The sequence below is a fragment of the Cynocephalus volans genome, chromosome 1 (assembly GCF_027409185.1).
Source record: "Cynocephalus volans isolate mCynVol1 chromosome 1, mCynVol1.pri, whole genome shotgun sequence".
Lineage (NCBI taxonomy): Eukaryota > Metazoa > Chordata > Mammalia > Dermoptera > Cynocephalidae > Cynocephalus > Cynocephalus volans.
Genome location: NC_084460.1, coordinates 142,144,546 through 142,170,168, shown reverse-complemented (window position 1 = coordinate 142,170,168; position 25,623 = coordinate 142,144,546). Strand labels below are relative to the sequence as shown.

The window sequence follows — 25,623 nt, the reverse complement described above, 5'->3', positions numbered from 1 at the left end:
TGCAGTATATATTAAAATTAAACTCTAATATACAAATTCCCTTAGACCCAATAATCCTACTCGAAATAAGTCCCACATATATGAAAAATGATGTTCACTGCCACATTGTTTCTATATGATGCTCCATATGATAGAGTAGTACAGAATCACAGAAATAAATAAATAAAAGAAGTAGATTTCAATGTGTTAGAATGGAAAAAAAATTTAAGACATTTTACTAAGTGAAAATAGCAAAGTCCAGAATAGTATGTACATCATGATTACTTTTCTGCAAAGATCAAAAAATAATATATAAATCCATATAAATTGGTATATGCATTTTTTTTCTTGAAAAGAATGAGGGGAAAAAAAACTACTAATAGTGGTTACCTTTAAGAAAAAGGGACCAAAAAAAAAAAAAAATGTCTTTATGTGCTTCACTTTGTATCTTTCTACAGTCCAAATTTTCTAACCTTATACAAATACGTTATTTTCTTTTTATGGGAACACAAGTCATCTGGTCCCATTTATTACTTCCTTCTCTTTTCTTTTTTTTTTTTTTTTTTTTTTTTGGCAACTAGCCAATACAGGGATCGAACCTTGGACCTTGGTGTTATTAGCACCATGCTCTAACCAACTGAACTAACTGGCCAGCCAGCCCCTGGTTCGCTTTTTGGTACTTCCTTGTAAACAAAACAAACTAACAAATGTATTATTTAGTAATAAAATGTTTAAATGTTCTCTTACACTCTAATTCTAAAGCAACTAATATTGATTTCAAATCTTTCCTCTCAGAACAAGTTTTAAAAATGGTTCAAATTTCTTGTCTGTAACATAAAAACACATATATTCAAGGTACCTTAAAATCTGTTATCCTGAAAAAAGACATGTGTTTGTTTTTAGGGTGAAGTTATTGAATCTGTCTGACTTGTCCAATGATTAAAACTTGCTTGATAACATGACAAAAAAAAAAAAATCTGTTATCCTAAAATGCTACAGTTAGGGACTGAATTGTGTCTTCCCCAAAATTTTTACATTGAAGCCCTAGACTAAATGTGAAGATAGGGCCTTTAAAGAGGTAATAAATGTTAAATGAGATCCTATGGGTGGGACCCTAATACAATAGGAAGGGTGTCCTTTTATGAAGAAAATAGGACACCAAGGATGCACGCACACAGAGAAAAGGCCATGTGAGAACACAGAGAGAAGACAGTCATCTACAACCCGAGGAGAAAGGCCTCAGGAGAAGCCAATCCTGCAAGCACCTTCATCCTGAACTTCGAGATTCCAGAGCTGTGAGAAAATAATTTCTGTTGTTTAAACCATCCAGTCTACGGTATTTCCTTATAGCAGCCCTAGCTGACTAATACAGCTACAAATGGATAAACTGGAAAATCTGAGAATAATTCTAGTTTTAAAAAACTGACCATGAGTTGTTCCAGGCAAGAGAAAAGAATGCTTTAAGTGCTATCTTTAAAAAAAAAATGCTATCTTAAGCCTTATTCATCAGAGCCCTATAATAGTGCTTAAAGTGATAAAATTAAAGCCCAGGTTTATAATCAGATTATCTTTTGAAATATAGCTGTGTCACGCTTTAAGAGATACCCTCTCAAACTTAAAAAACAGGTAAATAGCAAAGAAATGATTCTACTAAGCTTAAGATTTTAGTAAACTTAAAATATAATTTATTTTACAATAATGAGATTTACTTTTTATGAAATCAATCACAGGGCTGGCCCATCACTCACTCGGTAGAGTGTGGTGCTGATAACACCAAGGCCATGAGTTCGGATCCCATACAGGGATGGCCAGTTCACTCACTTCGGAGAGTGTGGTGCTGACAACCAGTCAAGGGTTAAGATCCCCTTACCAGTCATCTTTAAAAAAATAAAAGAAAAGAAATCAGTCATACATAATAAGGTATACTTAGATTTAAACTGAAAAAGGCCATAAGAAGACCCCTCAAAGCATCATTGTGACCTGTCAGAAATAAACTAATTTAAAATCTATAATTAAATAACACAAGAAAACCAAAAAAAGGACATATAGGAAAATAAAAATTCAGTTTTACTAAGATATTTTAAACACACCAAATAAAACTATATACTTAAAGGAAATTAATTTTATTTACCCCCTGCAAAGGGAGATTCCAGTGTTCTGAGCTTCCAAATTTGGACAGTGGTGATTGAAAATGAACATCCTCTGGTTTTGCATTTAACATCTTTCTTATCTGAAACTAGAATGAGAAAATAATCAGTTTAGTTGAAATATATATAAGAGCCGAATCAGCTAGCAGAACCATTATATTACCCTGAACTAATATTTTGCTAAGTGTTTTAAAGAGTTTTAAATTCAATACTTAATTTATAGGCAATTAAATATAATTTTATTAAAAACCTCTCATTGAGTGTAATGGTACATCAATGAACAATCACAGTAGCTTCCTAATTATTCACTTGCCTGTAGTCTCTTCTAATCTTTCATATGCAAGCTCCAGAGTTCTCTAATACATAAACCTAATTATGGCTGCAATACTTAAAATACAACAATGGCATAATGCAACCCATTACTTATAGATAAAACTTTTTACAATTCAGGTTCTTTCACATCACGCACATATCAAAAACTCTATTACACGACCACATTGAGTTACTCAACCTTCTTCAAAGGTCATATTATTTTATACTTCTAGACCTTTGTTTATACTGCTCCCTCAACCTAGAATGTGCTTCCCTCTATTTCATCCCTGCGAAATACTCTGGATTCTTCTCAAAATTATTCTGTTATGAATATAACCATCACCTCCACACCAAGGCGTTTCTTTCTCTGAGTATTAGTACTTGTATGACAAGTACGAATTTATATGACATCATTTATATTACACATATCATACTGTATTACAGTTATTTGTCTATGTCTGTCTTCTTCTCCAGAGTGCTCCTTAAAGAGAGAGATCTACCTTATTTACCTTTGTATCTCCAAAGTGTATGGCTCATGGTATGCTGAATAAACAAATGACTTAATGCATGAATTATAACCACAAGCTTGAAATCATTTGTTTAGTATTAAATATCCAACTTTCGTATAAAATTATAAATGATGATTAAGCTTCAAGTTCAGCCTACAAAATACAACATATACTAAGCACTATATCAACTACAACCAGTAACAATCCATGAGATTATTTCTATGAGAAGAAAGCCTAAGTCAGGAGGATAGAATAAATTTGAAGAAAGTGTATCTCAACTCTTTAATTTCACTAGCACCTCTGAGGGACAAAGTTAATCCTCCTGGATACCAGTAATTTCTTAATTATTTATTGCTATTCTGTATTAAAAGGTACTTCTCTGTAATTCTTCATCTGCAAAAGATAATATTATCTCTAAATAAATAATTTCCCTTATATTCTTAATTAGGAAACAACAGTTGCTTTCTCAAGGCATAAGGCAAGGGCTTCAGATTGTTCACACCCATAGATCCTTCGTGAGTAGGTTATTTAACCTACGTTGGATTCTATGGCATAGTGCATTTTTCAGAAAGCCACACCAATATTCCCCACCCCACACACTCTTCTTACAATGAGACACTGACAGTCCAACATTAGGACTATGTTCCTTCCCCTTGAATGTGGGCAGAACTGTGACTTTCAAGGCTAGTCATAAAAGGCAATAGAAGGCTGACGGGTTAGTTCAGTTGGTTAGATTAGAGTGTGGTATATAGCACCAAGGTCAAAAAAACGCAATATAGCTTCAGCCAGGCTTGCACGTGCTCATGCATTCTCCTTCCTTCCTGTGCCCACCCCTCTGACCCCACTCCCACCCTCGTCTCTCAGTATACACGCCTTGAGAGCCCAGAACCAACAGATGAGAAATCTGGATACCCTAAAGCTGCTACATTTGAAAGATCTCAAGAAGAAGCTAAAAAGAGATAAAGATGTACCAAGTTGTTTGAGTCTTCCCAACCCAAGAATCAAGACAAGTGAGTGAGTGAGCCTTTAAGACAATTCCAGGTCCATTAATGGAAAAAGAAAATGTAGCATATACATACAATTAAGTATTATTGAGTCACAAAAAAGAAGGAAATCCTGCCATTTCCAACAACAGGGATGAAGCTGGAAGACAATATGCTAAGTGAAATAAGCCAGACATTTGAAGAACACCTACTACATGATACCACTTATATGAGAAATCTATAAGGAGAATGGTGGTTGCCAGAAGTATAGTGCCTATAATTAACAGTGCTGTATTTTATACTTAAAAAATTGCTAAGAGGATAGATCTTATGTTAAGTGTTAACACACAAGAAAATAAATTAATTAATTAATAACAATAATAATAATAATAAATAAAGAGAGCCAGAGGAAACTTTTAGAGGTGATGAATATGTTTATAGCACAGATTGTGGTGATGATTTCACAGGTGTACACTTATCTCCAAACACATCAAATTGTATTCATTGAAAACATACAGCTTTTTGTATGTCGATCATCCCTCAATAAAATGGTGTTAAAAAAAGAAAAAAGAAACATGGAAGGACATACGTAAAAAATGGTATCTCTGAGTGGTGAGATAAGATGTTACTTTTATTTTCATCTTTGTGTTCTCTGATAGTTTCCAATTTTGGGGTAGGTGGGGGGACAGCTGCCCAGTAAGGGGATCTGAACCCTTGACCTTGGTATTATAACACTATACTCTAACCAACTGAACTAACCAGCCAGCCCACAGGTTCTTTTGCTTTTGTTTTTCAGCAGCTGACCTGTATGGGGATCTGAACCTTGACCTCAGTGTATCAGCACCACGCTCTAACTGCGTGAGCTAACCAGCCAGCTCTCTCACCCTTTTGGTAATTTATTTCCACTAACTTCTTTGAGAGAAAAAGCAATAATAAACTACAAACAAGAATTTAATATCCTAATTTTCTAAGAAATTCTACATTTTTAAAAGGCACTAGTACAACTTTATGTGTATACTCATATTATGGCTGAATAAATAAGTAAATATATCGTCGATAATGAAAGACAGAACAAAAGTTAAAAATAAGGAAAGGGGGAAGGCATGAATAAGCCTTGTGATGTTGGATTAGGTATCAGTAATGAATTCAGGGTTTTTTCATAGCTGTACAGATAAGCAGAGAAATAAATATAGATAGGTGTTGGCGTGTGTGTATGGGCTAGTATACATATGTTTTTCTAGTTGTCTCAGCTGACAATGCCTGGACACAATGACACCTCAGTGGCAGTAAGTATACCTACCACCCAGACCTGAGTTTCTAACTACCATTTTTCAATAAAAAGAACCAGGGCTCTTTGGAAGAATGGTTGATTCCAAGGTGAGGGCAGAGAAAATAAGCATCTTGCAGTGCCAGAAATTACCTCATAATGCCAAAAACTAAGGAAGTGCTCTGTAATGGATTGGGTTATTTCCCCCCAAAACTCACTGAAGCTTGAATTATGTCCCCCAAGTTTTATGTATTAGAAACAGCCCCCACTGTGACTGTTAAGAGGGTGGGAAATCCTATTATGGTAATTGAAAGGTGGAGCCCTGAAGGGGTGACTGGATTGTAGGACCATGCAGTAGTGAATGGATTAAAAATGGTGGTCAGGGGAGTGGTTCTAAGAGCTTTAAAAGAAAAGGAGAGTCTGTCTTGCTCTCTCTCTCTGCTCTCTCTACTTCCACCATCTTGCAATGTGAGACACCTGGGTCACTGTCACCACCACCAGACGGACTTTGGACTTCTCAGCCTCAGAAACTGTAAGCAATAAATTTCATTTTCTTTATAAATCATCCAGTTCCCTGTATTCTGTTATAAGCAACACAAATGGACTAACACATGCTCAAAAAAAAAAAAAAAGATAGAAACATGTCAAAGGACACAGGAGCCAACCAGAAAGATCTCCCATTGCCAAAGTTGGAATACTTTGACCAACAACAGTAACAGTAGTAACGGCTTATAACCCATAGAATAAAATAAATATCTATGAGTCCATATGATAGAAAGAAAGAAAGAGAGAGAGAGAGAAAGGGGAAATAGAGACAGCTTTCCCCTACAGAAGAATTAAAATTAATAAATGTAAAAGGAATGATGGAAATACAAAATCACCAGAAGAATACCACATACGTAATTGTTGCAGGCAAGATCCACTGATAGATGCTAAAATAGTGGGCAAAAGTTTGAGAAGAAACAATATATCGGCATAGAATCAAAGTATCTCCCCCAAGGGCCGGCCCGTGGCTCACTTGGGAGAGTGTGATGCTGATAACACCAAGGCCACAGGTTCGGATCCCATATAGGGATGGTCGGTTCACTCACTGGCTGAGCGTGGTGCTGACAACACCAAGCCAAAGGTGACATTATGCATTATGCATTTCACAAAACCCAAAGAACTATACAACAAAAAGAAGGAACCCTAGGCCGGCCCGTGGCTCACTCGGTAGAGTGCGGTGCTGATAACACCAAGGCCACGGGTTCAGATCCTATATAGGGATGGCCGGTTTGCTCACTGGCTGAGCGTGGTGCTGACAACACCAAGCCAAGGGTTGAGATCCCCTTACCGGTCATCTTTTAAAAAAAAAAAAAAAAAAAAGAAGGAACCCTAATGTAAAACTGAGTTAACAATAGTAGATCAATACTGGTTCATAACTTTAACAAATGGGCCACACTAATGCAATATGTTAATAATAAGAGAAACTGGGGGGTGGGGTATGGGAACTATCTATACTTTCTGCTCAATTTCTCGGTAAACCTAAAACTCCTATAAAAATAAAGTCTATTACTTACGGAGGAAAAGAAAAAGTTTAAGAAAATACTACAGTACATCTAAAAATCAGAAAGAGAAATGTATTAACTCAATATTATGAATTTCTAATCCTGGCATTCCAAATTAACTGCATGAAGGATGCGATAGCCTACAGCGGAGCATTTCAGGGCTCACCAGTTAACTCAGCTGGTTAGAGTGCAGCGCTGATAACACCAAGGTCAAGGGTTCAGATGCCCATACCAGCCAGGCACCAGAAATAACAATAAATAATTTTTAAAAATAAAGCAAAGCATTTCACATCACTGGAGATACTAAACAGAAAAGTAGTAGTAATCAATACGGTTGTATTTAAGACTGGGTATTTAGCCTGGCAATGTAAGATTTTCTTTTTTACCTCTCTCATTCACCCCAGTTAAGCTAAATTCAGATTTTGGGGGGTTTTTTGTTTTTTTTTTTTTTGCAGCTGGCTAGTATGGGGATCTGAACCTGTGACCTTAGTGTTATAAGGCTGCACTCTAATCATCTGAGCTAACCAGCCAGCCCTAAATCTACAATTTTAAAAGAAGAAACCATACCCTGCAAATCTTAAGTAAGCCAAGGAAGAGAGTACATAAAGCCATGCTCTCTATGTGGTCTTCTAAAGACCTCTTGATTCCCTCTCATCATCTTCCTTTATGATTGCTTCTCCCTCTTCATTAAATGCTACAACTGTATAATATAAAAATTTACCAAATTAAAGTTCTCTGTGCCTAACTTAGAATGCTCCAGAGAAAAGTCTCTAATAAATTATTATAATGTAAATCAAGTTATTACTTCATTTTAAAACACCAAATTCTACAGGAAACAAAGATTATCTTTCTAAAAAGGACGAATTTTTTAAAACACTTCCTACATAGGTAAAAACCTCATTTTACTTGTTCTGCTACTCTTAGCTTATACAAAATAAATAAATAAATGAAAAAAAAAAAGTTTAAAAGGACATATTCCAAATAGTAATGTGAGTAATTGTACTCACATGCTTTGAGTACAACTCTTCTACCTCCATAGTACTATTAATGAACAAACGTGAGGCATTGTAATATAATCAGTCATCAAAGAAACACTGAGCTATATTTTATATAAAATCTAAAATGAGGTCTGGAAAGTATACCAGTCATCTTACAATGATTCAAAACAAGGCTGGTCCCAGAAAGGGTTTCCTGATTAATATTCAGTTAATCAGAATATGTCATTCTCCCCAAAACACTGATTAAAGTTTTACAGTATTTTCTTTAAAATGCTATCAAAAAGACAAATAGCAAAGTACTTCCAATATCAGTAACTCCAAAGATAATGAATAGGTTAAAAGCAAGACTGATGCATACCTCATGTAAATCAGAAGTCGAAGACTTTTTCCTTTTTCCTTCTGTGACAATTTCTAAAAAAACCAAAGACATCGTAAAAATTATCATTTAAAATCTAAGTGAGATAAATAATTTAATAAAATAGATCCTTTCACATCCATCTCTTGTTTTAAAATAACTTCTGCTTAAACTTAGAATTTATACTGATCCATTTTACAGAAACTAAAGTGCTAAATGTAAAGGTCAAAAAATCATGATATGTGTCAGAAGAGTGGCAGATTCTCACAAAATGTCTCCAGGAAACAATATATGTATGATGTCAATAGAAAAAAAGAGGGAAACTTGGCTGTAAGAACTAAACAGAAACTCCCTGACAAAAGACCTCATAGCCAGTGGCAGAATCATCTGATGGGACAAATTCTTATGATGCGGGGGTAGAAGGTGGGCAGGTGAAATCTCGAAGTTGGAAATACAGACAGTCCCCAATTTACAATGGTTCAATTAGGACTTTTTTTATTTTTCAATGGATTTATCAGGGTATTAAATGCATTTTTTTTTTTTTAACAAGATGACCAGAAGGGGATCTTAACCCTTGACTTGGCGTTGTCAGCACCATGCTTTCCCATGTGAGCTAACCGGCCATCCGTATATAGGGATCTGAACCCATGGCCTTGGTGTTATCAACACCACCCTCTCCCAAATAAGCCATGGGCTGGCCCTTTAAATGCATTTTTGACTTACAAAATTTTTGACTTATGAAGGGCTTATTGGGTCATAACCTCATCATAAGTCTAGAAGCCTCTGTATTCTACAATAACACTCAGTTCTATTACTTATCTAAGCATGCTGTGCAACTGAGAACAGCTTAACTCTACTCACAAACATTTTCCAGACTTCCTTTCGATTCTCCTTTTGTGAATTATTTCATTCAATCAGCAAATATTTATTAAATGTCTATCATGTGCCTGGCACTGTGCCAGGCAGTGAGTATACTGTAGTAAGCAAATAAGACACAGTCCAATATTTCCTGGAATTTATAATCTATTGGAATATCTCACAGATTTCATAATAAGAATACATGTTAGGGATCTATATATATGTGGTCACCTATTTATGACAAACACATCACTGCAATTCAGTGGAAAAGAGATAATTTTTTCAATTAATGATGCTGAAGCAATTTGATAAACAAATGGAGAATAAAAATAAATCCTTGACCCTTACCTCACCACACACAAAGATTAATTTGAAATGGATCACAGATCTAAGTGTCAAACGTAAAACAAAGTTTCTACAATAACAAGTAAGAGAATACCTTCATGACTTTAAAGTAGGCAAAGATTTCTCAAACAGGACACTGTAAATGAAAATATTAATAAACAGTATGCTATGGTTAAAATGTGTCCCCCAAAAGTTTATGCATTGGAAAGTAATCCCTCTGCCCTCATGAATGGATTAATGGATTCATGTACCTATCACAGGAGTGGGTTCATTATCACAGGAGTGGCTTTGTTTTGAAAGCCACTCCCTCTTGTCATGCACTCTTGCCATGTGATGCACTCTGCCATGTTATAACACAGCAAGAAGGCCCTCACCAGATGCCAGCACCATGCTCTCGGACTTCTCAGCCTCTAGAACCATGAGATAAAAAAACTTCTTTTTTAAAAAAATTATCCATTGTATGGTATTCTGCTATAGCAACAGAAAGTGGACTAAGACAACGGACTTCACTAAAATTAAAAACTTCTATTCATCAAAGCTCATCATTAAGAGAGGAAAAAGGCAAGCCACAGACTGGAAGAAGATTACTTACAACATAAATATTTGTAAAAAGACTTATAACCAGAAAATATATAAGAACTCCTACAAAGCAAAGGCAAGGCCACCCAATTTTCAAAATGGGCAAAAGTTTTGAATAGGCACTTCACAAAAAAATAATACCCAAATAGCCAACACACATATGAACAGGTGCCCAATTTCATTATCATTGAAGAAATACAAATTAAAATGTCAACAGAATATCATTACACAGCCCATGGAACGGGTATATTTTTTTTTTATTTTGTTTTCTTTTTGTTTTGGCAGCTGACTGGTACAGCGATCAAACTCTGGACCTTGGTGTTGTCAGCAGGAAAGGACAAAATTAAAAAGACTGACAAACCAAGAATTGGAGAGACTGGAACTCATGTTCTGCTGGTAAGAGTGTAAATGAGTACATCTACTTAGGCGATATCTATTAAAGTTAGACACCTACCTATACAATGTCTACAATTACACTTCTAGACAAATAACCAAGAAAAATAAGAATGTTAAAGTTATCTTTGTTCTTAATAGCCAAAAACTGAAAACAACCCCAAATATCCATCAACAAGAGTATGGATAAAAACATTCTTACAATGGAAAACTACACAGCAATAAAAGACAATGAATTATTGCTATGCACAACATGGACACATCTCGCAGACATCATGTCCAAATGAAACCAGACAAAGAAGGGCCGGCCCTTGGCTCACTCGGGAGAGTGTGGTGCTGATAACACCAAGGCCATGGGTTCAGATCCCATATAGGGATGGCCAGTTAGCTCACTGGGTGAGCATGGTGCTAACACCACCAAGTCAACGGTTAAGATCCCCTTACCGGTCATCTTTTAAAAAAAAAAAAAAGAAACCAGACAAAGAAGAGTGTATAATTCTCTTCATGAGAAATTTAAGAAAAGTTAAAACACACCTATGGTGATACTACTTAAAATAGTGGGGGTACACGGGAAGAGAAGGAATATTGACCGAGAATGGGTACAAGTAAGGCTTCTGAGATGCTGGAGATGCTGTATTATCTTGATCTAGGTGATGGTTACACAGGTATATTATATGTATGTGAGTATAAACGGTTATTGAACTATACACTAAAGATATGTGAACTATACTATATGTAATAAACTTGAAAATAAAATAACTTTAGAAATAACAGGCTTCTAGGGCTGGCCCGTGGCTCACTCGGGAGAGTGTGGTGCTGATAACACCAAGGCCACGGGTTCAGATCCTATATAGGAATGGCTAGTTGGCTCACTGGCTGAGCGTGGTGCTGACAACACCAAGCCAAGGGTTGAGATCCCATTACCGGTCATCTTTTAAAAAAAAAAGAAAGAAAAGAAAAAGAAATAACAGGCTTCTAGTCAAGATGGTGGAATAGATGGGTCCCCAGCATCACTCTCTCCCACAAATCAACCAATTTACAACTATTAAAAAGCAATGACAGCCAAGCTGGGGCCACTAGAGCTCAGGGGAAGAGGAGAGATCTATGGAGTGCATGAAGGCACGAGAGGCAACGAAGAGAGAAAGAAAGGACCACTCCTACCATTTTGAATCCTGGCCACTTCAAGGCTGGAGCTGGTGAGTCCACCTAGCAAGAGCTGGCAAAAGCCACAGCTGTGCCCTTCAGATGAAGTTGCTTGGAGGCGGCAGGAAAAAGAGGGCCTTGGTGACACTCAGGCCAGCAAGACCACTAACAGGGTTCCCACGGACCCACATAGGAGTGAGGAGCCACAACAGAAAAAGGAATCACTCAGAGGCAAGGGATCAGCATATGGCCCACCCCCTGGGAAATGTTTGGAGTGCAGGGTGGGAGAGACAGGCCATCAGGGAATATTGGGGCACATCAAGGAAAGCTGATCTGCCCTCCAATCAACACAGGCTCACATTGTGTAGACTGGTCAGGAATATAGAGCTGCAGGGGGCGCAGTTTGCTGAAAAGACCCAGGTCCAGATCATAGTTTCCACACAACTCAGGTGTACCGGATCTCTCAAAACTCAGAAGTACCTACAAAGTCAACCATTAAAACCTGAGCTGCACAAAAAGCCTTCCCCAAGTAATCAGCAGCAAAGCAGCAATTTAGCTCAACCACAGAGCTCAAGTACTGGTCCCCATAGGAAGTTCCCCCATTTTAGAAGTAAGCGAGGGCCGGCCTGTGGCTCACTCGGGAGAGTGCGGTGCTGGTAACACCAAGGCCATGGGTTCGGATCCTATATAGGGATGGCCGGTTTGCTCACTGGCTGAGCGTGGTGCTGACAACACCAAGCCAAGGGTTAAGATCCCCTTACCAGTCATCTTTAAAAAAAAAAAAATAGAAATAAGCAAAGGACAACTAATTAGTTCCAGTACAGAGTTTAAGTAGTGGAAACAGTGACTAATCCAACACAGAACTGAAAAAAAAAACAAAATACCCACAGACCAGAGACAAAGTTTGATATTAACTAGTAAAGTTCTCACTTCACCAAAGAACACCTATAAAACCTAGAAGGACCAAAAGTCCCCTGGGCCCCCAAGCCAGGGAGAGGGAGGGCAGGGGCCTCAGCCATGCCCCCCAACACTCACATCCAGCCCAGTGACAACCACCAAGCCACAAAAGTAAGCATCCCAGGCCCCAAACCAGAATAGTAGGGCACCAAGGGCCTTGGCCATGCTCCACCAACATCTGCACCCAGCCTAGCGACAAACACCGAGCCGCCACAGGAAACACCCCAGGCTCCCAAGCTGAGGGCTTTGACCACACACCCCCAACATCCAAAACCAGCCCAGTAATGACCACCAAACCACTGCTGGAAGCCCCCTGGTCTCCCCTGCAGGAATGAGGGGGGTGACATGGGCCTCAACCATGCACCCCCTCTTTCCTCCTTCTCCCACCACATTTCCTTCCCTCTTCCCTTCTCCCCCTCCCACCCAATTGCTCCATAACAACATCTTACAATGTAAAAACAAATGGAGCTGGGAACCAACCCCTCCTCCCACAACCAGGCATGTTGCTGCTGCTACAGGACCCCACCAGGGTCCTGAGATATGGAGCCAGGGACCAACTCCTCCTCCCACAACCAGGGAAGGAGCACGCCAAAAACACCCCTTCCACGTGGTGGCCCACCACAGCCACTACAATAGCCACAGCTGCTGCAAAAGTGGCTAGATGCCACAACCACCATGCAGATGGTCCACCAGCCACTCAAGTACGTTGACACAAAGAGAGTCAACAGTGGAGACCAAAGAAAAGAAGAGGATGTCTCTCTCCCCAAAGCCCATTCCAGAGTGATAGAAGAAGCATCTACTCTACAATAATAACAGGGGACCTGAACACATCTCTCTCAGCACTGGACAGATCATCTAGGCAACAAATGAACAGAATAACCATTACTCTTTCAGAAGGAGAGAAGAAATCTAGGGTTATCAGAGGTGGGAGGTGGAAGGGAAAGGGGGATGGGGAGAGATTGGATAAGGGGTGTAAAGAATAAGTATGATTAATAATAACATATGTGCTCAGGACAGCCCGTGGCTCACTTGGGATAGTGTGGTACTGATAACACCAAGGCCACGGGTTCAGATCCCATATAGGGATGGCCGGTCAGCTCACTTGGGAGAGGGTGGTGCTGACAACACAAAGTCAAGGGTTAAGATCCCCTTACCAGTCATCTTTTAAAATAATAATAATAATAATAATAATAATAATAATAAATGTGCTAATAACATTGATTTGATCAACATGTCGACATTGAACCAAAAATATATATTGAACCAATTATGATTCAATAAAAAAAAAAAATAACAAATATAACTAATGGACTATAGTTTATCCAGAAATCTATATAGCTGAAATAATTTCTTCTGAGTTACGTTCATAATACATATCATTAGTTTCACTATATGCATATTTCATGAACAAACAAGGATGTAAACAATTATTTTAACCTCTATACTCAACTTTACACTTAAGTTTTTGAAAATTTCAAATAATTTTAGTAAAGTAGCATTCCTTAGGTAAACTACCAAAAATAATTTTTTTTTTTTTTAAAAGATGACCGGTAAGGGGATCTTAACCCTTGACTTGGTGTTGTCAGCACCATGCTCACCCAGTGAGCAAACCGGCCATCCCTATATGGGATCCGAACCCGTGGCCTTGGTGTTATCAGCACCACACTCTCCCGAGTGAGCCAAAGGCCGACCCTCAAAAATAATTTTTTAAATATATGGTAAGAAAGTCTTTACCTTGCAGAAATTCACTTTCTGCTCCATTTTAAATTTTAAAAAGTACATATTTTTTAAAAAGGAATATCAGTTGCTTAAATTTTAATAAGTACATATTTTTTAAAAAGGAATATCAGTTGCTTAAATTAAATTTTACAGATTAATATTTCCAAACTGTCTCATTGAGTTAAAAGTGCTTCTATCCTGTTTTGCAGCATGTTCCCCTATTTCCTTTAATTAATATTATTGTGACTACCCAAAATTTTAGGGGTTTGTATAATTGAGTTGCTCTATCTTATCCCAAGTTAGTTTTGGTATGCTTTAACAAGCATATGCTGTGCCTCTACTTGAGACTGTCTGTTACAAGTATAGCATAGTGCTCAAGCATGCAGATTTTAAATCCAGGAAACCTAAATTTCTATCTTGGCTTACTAGTTGGGACTTCTCATCTGAAGAATGGGGAAGAATATTCATCTTACCTTTTCAATTGTTAAGATTAAAGTGAGACAGTCTGTATTAAGTATGTAGCATTATGTCCAGCATATAGTTAGTGCAAAATAAATGGCAACTATTATTACAATATTTTATATTAAAATATCTTTCTCAAAAAGACCACAATATACAAGGGCACTTCAAAAAGTTCATGGAAAAATAGAATTAAAAGGTAAAACAAATCTTTCCATGAACTTTTTGAAGTACCTTCATATTATTATTAGCATACAGGAAAGTCCTCCTAATTATTCTCATTCTAAATCTGAGTCGAAAAATTAAAAGCGACTCTTTTCCCAAGTAGCTTTAGGAATTATAATCATTCATTTACTTTATTCCATAAACGTTTATTTGAGATAATAGTAATTACCATTGCCAGGCACTATGCTAAGTGCCTTACACAAATTATTTTATTTAAGCCTTACAAAAGACTCATGAAATCAGTAATGGTATTACCTCTCTTTTACAGATTAAGAAATTTATGTTTTAAGAATCCAAATAACTGTCCAAGGTCACCATGGTGATCTATCACTGGTCTGATTCTAGAGGTGTTACTCTTAACCAGTACACTCTAGGCATGCTGGATGCTATGGGCATATAAGATGAATAAGATAGTCCCTGCCAAAGAGTTAATAGTATAGCAGAAGAGATCAACAACTCAGCAAGTCAGAATACATGACAGAATCTGATAAACATCCTGTAAGAGAAATGAAGAACCATGGACGATCAGAAATAAGTTTTTTTGTTGTGGTTTTTTGTTTTTTGGGTTTGTTTGTTTTTTTTTTTTTTCTTTTTTTTTAAGTTTGAGTTAATTAGGAGATGGTTCTTGGAAAGGCACAATTGAACTGGGCTTTGAAGAATGAGTAAGTTTTAGACAGGCATTAATGGGTGGAAGGGCATTTCAGTGCCAGGTACAACACGGGGGTGAGTTATCAATACAAGCACATAGAAATTAAGATGAAGCAGTCCACATCCGCCAGACTCTCAAATTATAGAAAACCTAGATTAGAATTATCAATCTAGGGCCGGCCCGTGGCTCACTTGGGAGAGTGCGGTGCTGATAACACCAAGGCCACAGGTTCGGATCTTTTATAGGGATGGCCAGTTAGCTCACTGGTTGAACGTGGTGCTGACAACACCAAGTGAAGGGTTAAGATCCTCTTACTGCTCATCTTTAGAAAAAGAAAAAAAAGAATTATCCATCTAGGAGGCAGATTAAAGACATTACCATTATAATAAAGTTCCAGTCTGGATCTTTGGAGCTACTCAATCTTATCTATAATCCAGTCCCTGTTTTACCATCCCACTAATCTACTTTTCAATCCTCTGCCATCCACAGGCCTGGGAATCATATTTATCACCCTAAATACCAAACCCTACAGCCTATTACCTTGCTATTCTCTCATCTCTTATATAATTCAATTCTACCCTCTCATCCACATTTTTCTCCATCTATTCCCTACCCCCCTAAATTTTTTTCCAAAGTCAATATAATTTCCTTAACATCTAGAATATTTTCCTTGAACATTTCCTCCACTTGAGGTTAACTAGTTTTTTATCGACCACACAATTTCTTAAGACTCTTGTATTAGTCCACTTAGGTTGCTTATAATAAAATACTTCAAAATGTGTAATTTATGAAGAAAACAAAACTTATTGCTTATAGTTTCTGAGGCTAGGAAGTCCAAAGTCCATCTGGCAACAGTGACCCTGGGGTCTCACATTGCAAGACGGTGGAAGCAGAGAGAGAGCAAGACAGACTCTCTTCTCTTAAGCCCTCAGAACCACTCCCCTGACCCCCACTTTTAATCCATTCACTACTGCATGGTCCTACAATCCAATCACCTCTTCAAGGCCCCACCTTACAATTACCATAATAGGATTTCCCATCCTCTTAACCAGAGTGGGGGCTAAGTTTCTAATACATAGAACTTGGGGGACATAATTCAAGCTTCAATGAGTTTTGGGGGGACATAGTTCATCCAGTACAACTCTACCACTTATAAAACCAAGAGTAAAGATTAACAATCTCCTCCCCCTACCACCACCACTTCCAATTAATATGCTAACTTTATTGTAATAATTTCTCCTTTAAAATTCCCATAAATTGGACATATCCCTCACCCATATTTGTGATTGCCATCTACTGATCCAAGACCCTTTCCGACAATACCAAACTACTCTGATACTTGGTTCATACTTTTCTTCTCTATCATTAAAATCAACCATCACTCAGAAGCAATAAAACTTCCATTAATCAACTCACTCAAAACGATAGACTCATCTTAATTTACTCCAACAAACTTCAATACATCCCCATTTCAGCAATATATATTCATGAATGGATTTAAGGAAAACTATTCTCTCAAATTCTCTCACATGCAAACCTCTCACATGCAAACCTCTCATTCTACAACGTACTGTCCTTTGCCTCTCAACTTTGTCACTTCAATTGAACCCATTCTTTGCCCTCACATCCTGTCAACCCTTCAACCCTAAATAAAACTAAGTTCATTTTTTTTCCCAAACTCTTGCGCCTGTATTGCTTAGCACTACTGAAGACAGACACATAGTTGTAGCAATTCCAAGTACTACAATCTCAATGCTTGTTTTAACTAAGACTTCAAAATTACTTAATAGCGCTGGCCAGTTAGCTCACTTGGTTAGAGCATGGTACTAATAATACCAAGGTCAAGGGTTTGGATCCCTTTACCAGCCAGCTACGAAAAAAAGGCCAAACACAAAAAATTTACTTAATAGTTATTTTATTCCTCTCTAATTGACCTACTCTATTTTGAGCTTCCAATACCATTCAAAAGTCCCTCTTTCTCAAAAAGATTATCTTGCCTCTTATTTCACTTAGACCATGATTGCAATATCCTTAACTTCTCAAAAGGTATCTATATCATTATCCATCTTCCCTCCTTTCCCCATATCTCACCAAACTGTTCTTTGTGTGTGGCTTTTTTTTGGGGGGGGGGGATTTATTTTTGTGGCTGACTAGTATAGGGATCAAACTCTGGACCTTGGTATTATCAGCATCATGCTTTAACCAACCAAGCTAACTGGCCAGCCCCAAACTGTTCTTTGATTTCATCCTTCCCAGTTGTTCTGAGAACTCACCCCATCAATTATCTCCTAACTGATATATCTTCAATCTTTCCCTCTCCAGTGACCACTTTCCCACTCCCTCCCAACCTGATTTAAGTCTGTCATATGTATATATTTTTAATTCTTCCTACCTAGTTTCCTACTCGAACTTGTTCCAGAAATCTTTCCTTCCTGTCTTATTTTCTCAGCTTACTTTTGCTGCCCCTGTTTCCTCACCACCACTCATTCCTCTAGACTCTTGAAATCTCACTTTTGTCTATGGCTCCAGTAAAACCTTTTTTTTTTTTAAGCTATTGGTAGACCTTGGTGTAACAGGCACCGTGCTCTAGCTAACTAAGCCAGCCCTAAACCACTTTTTTTTTTTTTTTTAAAGATGACTGGTAAGGGGACCTTAACCCTTGATTTGGTGTTGTCAGCACCACGCTCTCCCAAGTGAGCTAACCGGCCATCCCTATATAGGGATCGGAACCCGTAGCCTTGGTGTTATCAGCACCACACTCTCCCAAGTGAGCCACAGGCCGACCCTCTAAACCACTTTTACCACTGATAAAAGTGACCTCCTAATTGCCCAATCCAATATCTTCATACTACTTTAACTCTCTGGAACACTAACATTGTTTTTCACTTTCCTCCCTTTCTTCCCAAGCCTATATCACATTCCCAATCAGACTATCTAACTGCTCACCAATGTCTCACTCTACTTCAAAATTAATTGTATGTAATTCAAGACTTTTCTCAATTCTATTTTTGTGGGCAATCCCATTCATTCCAATGGCTTCAGCTAACACCTCTGCAAATAATGCAGCTTTATCATGATTAATTGTAGATTCTCATTTTGAACCTCAATTATGGTTCATTACACTTCCAATGCAAAGCAGGCACCACCTGGAGCTACTGAAAGATGTGAGAAAGATATATTTTCATGGGACCTCAAGATGAAACCGTGGAAGGAGGGAAGAGCTTCAAAATTAAGCAAGTTTGAGAAATACTGCATGCTCAATCACTCTCTTGAAGAGGTACAATGTACAGCTGCATATCAAAGGCTCTGAAAAATCTTGCAGTAAAGAAAATTTTCTAACTACATTTATCACACTTATTTGTTCATGGAACCTTCCCCCCCCCCCCCCCCAAGTAAGGCTCATCAACATCCTGTGGCAGTAAATGAGGTTAAAACTATAGATTTTATAATTAGAGACCAGATTTTGAATCCTGTTTCTTACTAGCTATTGTTAACAGTTGCTTATCCTCCCTAAATCCCATCTTCTTCACGTGTAAATCAGAATAACCACTTTATAAGACTTGTGAAAGAATTAAAGTTTGTAAAATTCTTAGCACAGTGCCTAGCACCTAAATACTCAAAAAAGCATGCATTCTTAACTGCAAATGAGAGTAATGCAGATCTCCAAGGATGTTGCCTGAAGCAACCAGTTGAAAACCTGAAATTTACTTAAACTTTCCTGTTTTAATTCAAAAATTCATTTGAAAATTGTGCTCTATGGCTCGACAGACCTGTGTTGTATCTGTGTTATACTTTAGTCAGTCATTTTTAATTGTCATTTTCCCTTGCTCCCATGCACTTTATTATTTCATTCAACTGTTAGTGAACCTGTCTCTGGTGCCAGTCATTGTTTTATCTTATCCCCAATTAATTTATTTCTTTTGATATGCTACAGTTATGCGAGTTACAAATATCTGTTTTGTGTTCAGCTTAAACCAGGGGGAATTGGGTTTCTGCTACTTGCAACTGAAAGAGTTCTCAGTGTTCATTTGTAGTTCTTCCTTGCTTAGGACAAAGTTTAGGGAAGCCTAGTGCAGTCTCACAGACAAAACTTCCAACTTTCTGTCATCAAATTCTTCTTTTTTTGGGCCGGCCCATGGCTCACTCGGGAGAGTACGGTGCTGATAACAGCAAGGCCACGGTTCGGATCCTTTAAAAAAAAAAAAAATTCCTCTCTTTGTGTACTCATAAAATTTTGATGACTATAAATGTCACTGCACTTGGGTTCCAGATAGCAACGACTCCTGATGAAACGGCAACTGCATGCATATAACGTTTAAACAGAATCCACGGAATCTCTTTCAACCAACTGATCATGTTTTATTTCTGAAAATTCATATGGGAAAATTAAATATACACTATTAAGAAAAGAAGCAGCATTCTAAAAATTAATGTTCATATCTTAAAACTAGAGGCATACTGGAGAACAGCTAGATAACATTAGATTTGGGAATGGTTTTTATTAGAAGTTAGTTTTCAGAAAGGACAGCTCCAAAAGAGAAAAATCATCAGGGAAAAAAAAAAAAAAAAACCTGTCCTGAGATATAACATAAATATCAAAGTCTTTTAAGAATTAACAGCTTTATTCTCAAAATTCACTTCCCACAACTACTTGCATCAAATTAACTCTAACAAATTTAAGTGTAATCAGATATAAATTATATCATATATACATATACTTCAAAAGCGAGGTAAATCTAATGTCTAGAATACACAAAAATATTGATAACACTGGCTACATATGAAAAGGGATTTCAGGTTTTCAACTGCTTCAGGCAACGTCCCCAGAGATCTTTGTTCACTCTCCTTTGCAGTGAAGGCCGAAAAAAGTTTGAGATGCACTGCCACGGGACACTCCTAAATAAAGGGGGAAGTGTTAACAATGTCTCTGCAAACATAAACGGTACAATAAGAAATGAAAAAATAAAATGAAATAATTGATTCATCAGGTGCTAGTTTGTGTACTGGACAGTAAGCTTATTACACTCCTCGTCCTCTCCTCTTCTCCTATTACTACAGAACTTAACACAAAGACCTGAGGTACCCTTACTGGATGAAATGTTTGACAAAAACTTGTTCACCGGGAGGAGCTCTACCTGACGTCTTATAACCCCACTTTTGTGTTTCTAAGGGATCGTACACAAAACTGAAGATGGCCATTTAAACCTTAAAGCAATTTCAAAAAAAATATGCTGAGAATAAAAACACAACGAAAGCACGGCTTCGAATCCTTTGTTCGACTTTCGATTCACTTTTGGAAGATGCAAAACGCTATCAAGCGGGCCTGTTCAGAACAAGGCAAGGCGAGGCATTCATGTGAGGAAAGAAATGTCAATTAGCAAGCCCCGCCTTTCCTTCAATGCAGCCGCTTCTACCTGCCGCGGGGCGTCGGGGGGAGAATGGAAAAGAGGCAAAGTCGAGAATCAAAGGAATACAGGAAAGTGGGGTCAGGCGCTGAGAAGCTGTAAATGAAACTGGAACATCGGTGGAATCACGAGGAAGGCGTGGCAGGAGAGCGGCAAGCCAACCGGGACGATCCCGGGGCCGACGAGACGCAGAGGGTGTTCGCGGGAGGAGGGAAAAAATGAAAGGGGTGTTGAGATAAAGAGGAGCCGAGGCTTCGATGACAGCTCAGACTAAGTCTTCGACTGGTGGGGCGGGAGCTACCCGGGAGCCTTCCATTGTGTGCACCCCCTCCCCCGGCTCCCCCTCCTCTCCAGCCCCCACCCTCGCTCTCGGCGCTCCGGGCCGCAACACCCGTCGCCGCCTGCTACTCCCATTTGCCCAGGTTAGGGGACAATATGCTCAGCTTTCCAAAGACCCTTCCTCACCGGATGAAGATCGCCGTCGCCCGAGCTTCCTCTTGTCCATCTTCTCCTCCTCCTTCTGGAGTCGCCGATGCAGGCGCTGTCACCTCAAGACCCCTCAGGCTTGGGGAGGGAGGGGGAGGGGAGAGAAAAAAAAAACAGGAAAGTGTGAACTGCGCTTGCGCAAGAGCCTCCCCTGCCCTCCAACCGGAAACCAGCAGCCCCTCCCACCTCCACCCGGAAATCACTTCCTGGGACTTGTTTTCTCTGAGGGCTGCCCCATGGATCGCTTTTGTGGCTTTTTTTCACCATCTGTCTCCACCTCCGAGAAAGTGAGACTAGGTGCGCTGTTTTAGCCCTGGATCTTCAAAGGCTTTGTTGACTGAAGACTAGGTTGACAAAAATTAAAAGGAGAAAACATTAGGAGTTCTTCCAGTTTATTGGATCCAGTGAGGAGCCCCCAGAAATAGGAGACTATTAACTTTACGCTGAAGTATAGTATTACTTTCCTCTCAGCCTCAGCTGAGAGGCACTTCCTCAAACTCAGAAACAGAAAGATTTTAGTACGGCAGAATTACTTGATAATAGCATAGCTATTAGTTTAGCATTTGGAGTGGATATATAAACAGATTAGGTCAGCTGACGAGGAAAAATTGTAATAGTAATCAGAGGACCTCTTTTTAAAATGTAAACTTGCCATTTTTGGTGAAAAGCTAGACCTCAATTTTTTAAAACAAAATGCTGAGATGACAGAAACTGAGTGGCTGTAAACTAGAATTCGTTCAACTTGAAGTAGATTACAGTACTTTAAAGAGTCTTTAATGAATTCAACTTTCTGGTACTGTTAGCCTGATAATTTTTGAAGTCCTTTGAATGGGCTCTTCAGTTGAGAAATTTATCCTAATTTATTAGCCATAATGGGCATATTTGTGTTTTTTTGTTTTGTTTTGTTTTGTTTTGTTTTGTTTTGTTTTTAAAAGATGACCGGTAAGGGGATCTTAACCCTTGGCTTGGTGTTGTCAGCACCACGCTCAGCCAGTGAGCAAACCGGCCATCCCTATATGGGATCCGAACCCGGGCCTTGGTGTTATCAGCACCACACTCTCCCGAGTGAGCCACGGGCCGGCCCAATAATGTACATATTTGAATAATTTAAAAAGGGATGTGAAAACTGTAAGGACAACTTAATTACAATAAATTTAACAAAATTCAAAACAGTGTTCTAATCAGGCAAAATGCCTGAAGGGACGCTGGAAATACTTGAGTTTAACACCTACCCTGCATCTTCCCCAGGTCAATAAAAAGACTATCCCAACTCATTCAACCCTTAGACCAAAGTTACCTTCCTTCCTCTTGAGCTGAGCGTCTTAATTACAATGTGGTCAGAGCTGAGGTAGAGGTGAGCTCCCAGGTGCTGTGCGGTATTAGGCTGGGGGTGTGTCTTACAGGGCTGGATGACTGAAAGGCAAGAATACTTCATGGCTTGTTGAGATTGAAATTCACCTGAAGGATTTCATGTAGAGACCCTGGTTTTTTTCTGTATAACAAATGAAAACATTGCTTACTGAAAAGTAACTGAATTTTCTGGCCAGCGTGGCTCACTAGGGAGAGTGCGGTGCTGATAACTCCAAGGCCACTGGTTTCGATCCTATATAGGGATGGCTGGTTAACTCACTGACTGAGCATGGTGCTGACAACACCAAGCCAAGGTTTAAGACGCCCTTACAGGTCATCTTTTTTAAAATAAATAAATAAGTAAATAATCAATTAAAAATCATTTTGGGACCAGCCCGTGGCTCACTTGGGAGAGTGTGGTGCTGATAACACCAGGTCAAGGGTTAAGATCTCCTTAGTGGTCATCTTATAAGAAAAAAAAATTTTTTCTAGGAGTTTTTTGTTTTGTTTTGCTTTTCTAAATATGAAAATATATAGGCCGGCCCGTGGCTCACTCGGTAGAGTGCGGTGCTGATAACACCAAGGCCACGGGTTCGGATCCTATATAGGGATGGCCGGTTTGCTCACTGGCTGAGCGTGGTGCTGACAACACCAAGCCAAGGGTTGAGATCCCCTTACTGGTCATCTTTTAAAAAAATAAAAAAATAAATAAAATAAAAAATAAAAAATAAATAAATATGAAAATATATATGAAAGCATGCTCATAAAAAGTATATATAAATATTTTTTAATTTTCTTTTTTTTTTTTTTTTTTTTGTCTTTTTCGTGACCGTGCACCGGCCATTCCTATATGGGATCCAAACCCGCGGCAGGAGCGTCGACACGCTCCCAGGGCCGCACTCTCCCGAGTGCGCCACAGGCTCGGCCCAGTATTTTTTAATTTTCTGAGTGGAGTATCCTTTACTCTGTGTTTCTTAATGGCATAGAATATACAAAAGGGCCTTTTACTTAAATATACCAAAGATTGTAATAACTGTAACAGCGCATTACTGTGTAAGCAGGGGATTAGTCCCCAACTTCAGGTTATAAAATTATTTTTTATAAAAGCTTATTAATCACCTAATTAGAATTATTTGCTTCTGTGATTCTAGCGTACCACCCACTCTTCTTAAAGATAATCACTCCTAACCTAGAGTAGCCAAATTCATAGAAACAAAAAATAAATGGTGGTTGCCAGGGTCCGGAGAGAGTAGATAATAGGGAGTTACTGTTTAATGGATACAGAGTTACAGTTTTGTAAGATGAAAATTTTTCTGTGGATGGATGGCAGTGATGGCTGTACAACAGTGTGAATGCACTTAATGCCACTGAACTGCCCACTTAAAAATGGTTAAAGTGGTAAATACTATGTTACAGATACTTCACCACAGTTTTTTAATTTTTAAAAATAACACCTAGAACAAAACATAACAGCTGTGTCACTAATCCAGGTGACTACAAAGACCTAATTTCAAATTCTTGTTAATATATAGTTTTGGGGGGTGGGCAGGACACTAACAGAACTCGGTACTTTTTATTGTAGAAGACAGTAGTTATAGACCACATAGACTCAGGAGGACCCACTGCTTAGACCCAACAAGAGACAATATCTGCCTTCTCAATTCAGAGTCCTCTGGGCTGTGAGGGAACAGGCCTCTTCTTCCACTCTGGTATCTCTCGTAGAAGGTCCATGACAGTATTCAGCCCGAGGACAACCACATCTGGAGCTAACTGTGTTTGTGTTGGGGGGGTTGGGGGGGGTGGATAAGAGTTTTGCCAAGCCTCATTTCAATTAGTTGGGTGTGACCCTGAAGGCATAGATGTGAAGGGTGGAGTTGTTGCTGATTCAGGTCAGCTTCTCTCATGTATCAGTCTCTGGTTTCAGCTTGGTCAACAAGATCCAAGGTAGAGGATCTTGCCACCTCTACCTTGCCACCTGCAAGGACCGGAAGCTGCTTTCACCAGCGGCTGCAGAGCAATGTTGATGGCTCGGTTGATGGCCAGGCCCAAGCCATGAACATAGATCTCAGTGCATGAGTTCTGACCCCGGCCCCTCCATCCAGCAGCTTCTGGCAGCAGGTCAGCTAGGTCTTAAAGTCAGTCTTCATGTTGACATAAATGTCATTGAGCCTCTGGGACAGGCAGTGAGGATGCTGTTTCCTAAGGGTGTACTCCCATCGAGCTCAGCCTCGACAGCCCCGGAGAACTCACAGTTTTCTGCCATGCTCTGTACCTGGCTCCAGAATCTTGAAAGAATGAATATTTACTATTCTTTTTTTTAATTTCAGTCTGTGTAAAATGTCTGTACTACTTGATATAGGAAACTAAGTGCTTGCCAAACGGCCTCGCTAAATTTTTGGTTAATGAATGAAATAAGTCAAATACTATGCATTTTTAAATCACTGATAAAAACGAATCTTCTGTCAGGCTCCTAGAGCTGCCCAAGTAACTCTGGGCATGTTACTTTACCTTTGAAAGCCTCAACTTCTCCATTTATAAAATAAACATAGTAGCTAAGAATATCAATAAGGTTCCTTGCAGCTCTAACAATCTAATTCTTGAAGGTTAGTTACTGAAGGAAGTTGGAATATGTCACCCCAAAATATGCCTCTTTGACATAAAAAATTATTTTTGAGCTGAAGGCAATTAAGAAGCAGCAAATGGAGGAAATGCTCCCTTTCCTCCCTCTTTTCTGCCTAAAGGCAGGACATAAATTTTCCCTTCTAGAGACAGTGCCAGAGTAATATGCAAGCAAACCTTACTCCTTTAATTTCCTCCCATATATTTTTATTCCCACAGTTTCCCACCCTTGGAAGCCTAAAACTCTTTCCTTTGTTGATGATGCTATATAAAACAGAGTTCTAAGCCATTATTTTGAGTTACTTTTCATTGAGGTTTCTCTCATGTGATGTGTGCTGC

At 38.7% G+C, this 25,623-nt stretch overlaps 1 protein-coding gene, 1 non-coding gene and 1 pseudogene across 5 annotated transcripts in view; all 3 read right to left on the bottom strand.

Annotated features, from left to right (window-relative positions):
* Positions 1 to 21,391, bottom strand: part of SENP7 (SUMO specific peptidase 7) — a 139,056-nt gene extending 117,665 nt beyond the window's left edge. For 3 of the 4 annotated variants that reach the window (XM_063090684.1, XM_063090702.1, XM_063090709.1), the window contains exons 1-3: positions 21,295 to 21,391; positions 8,101 to 8,153; positions 2,111 to 2,215 (exon numbers count right to left, since the gene is read on the bottom strand). In XM_063090684.1, the coding sequence (XP_062946754.1) occupies positions 2,111 to 2,215; positions 8,101 to 8,153; positions 21,295 to 21,334 (198 nt within the window). In that variant the 5' untranslated portion in view covers positions 21,335 to 21,391. The remainder of the gene's footprint in view (positions 1 to 2,110; positions 2,216 to 8,100; positions 8,154 to 21,294) is intronic. The other variant, XM_063090692.1, reaches the window with a different exon arrangement.
* On the bottom strand, positions 558 to 631 carry TRNAI-AAU (transfer RNA isoleucine (anticodon AAU)). Its single transcript has one exon. It is a non-coding gene; the product is annotated as a tRNA-Ile (tRNA).
* A 3,105-nt stretch (positions 21,392 to 24,496) lies between the features above and the next one.
* LOC134390691 (ribonuclease P protein subunit p20-like) lies at positions 24,497 to 24,928 on the bottom strand (annotated as a pseudogene).
* Positions 24,929 to 25,623: the final 695 nt, after the last annotated feature.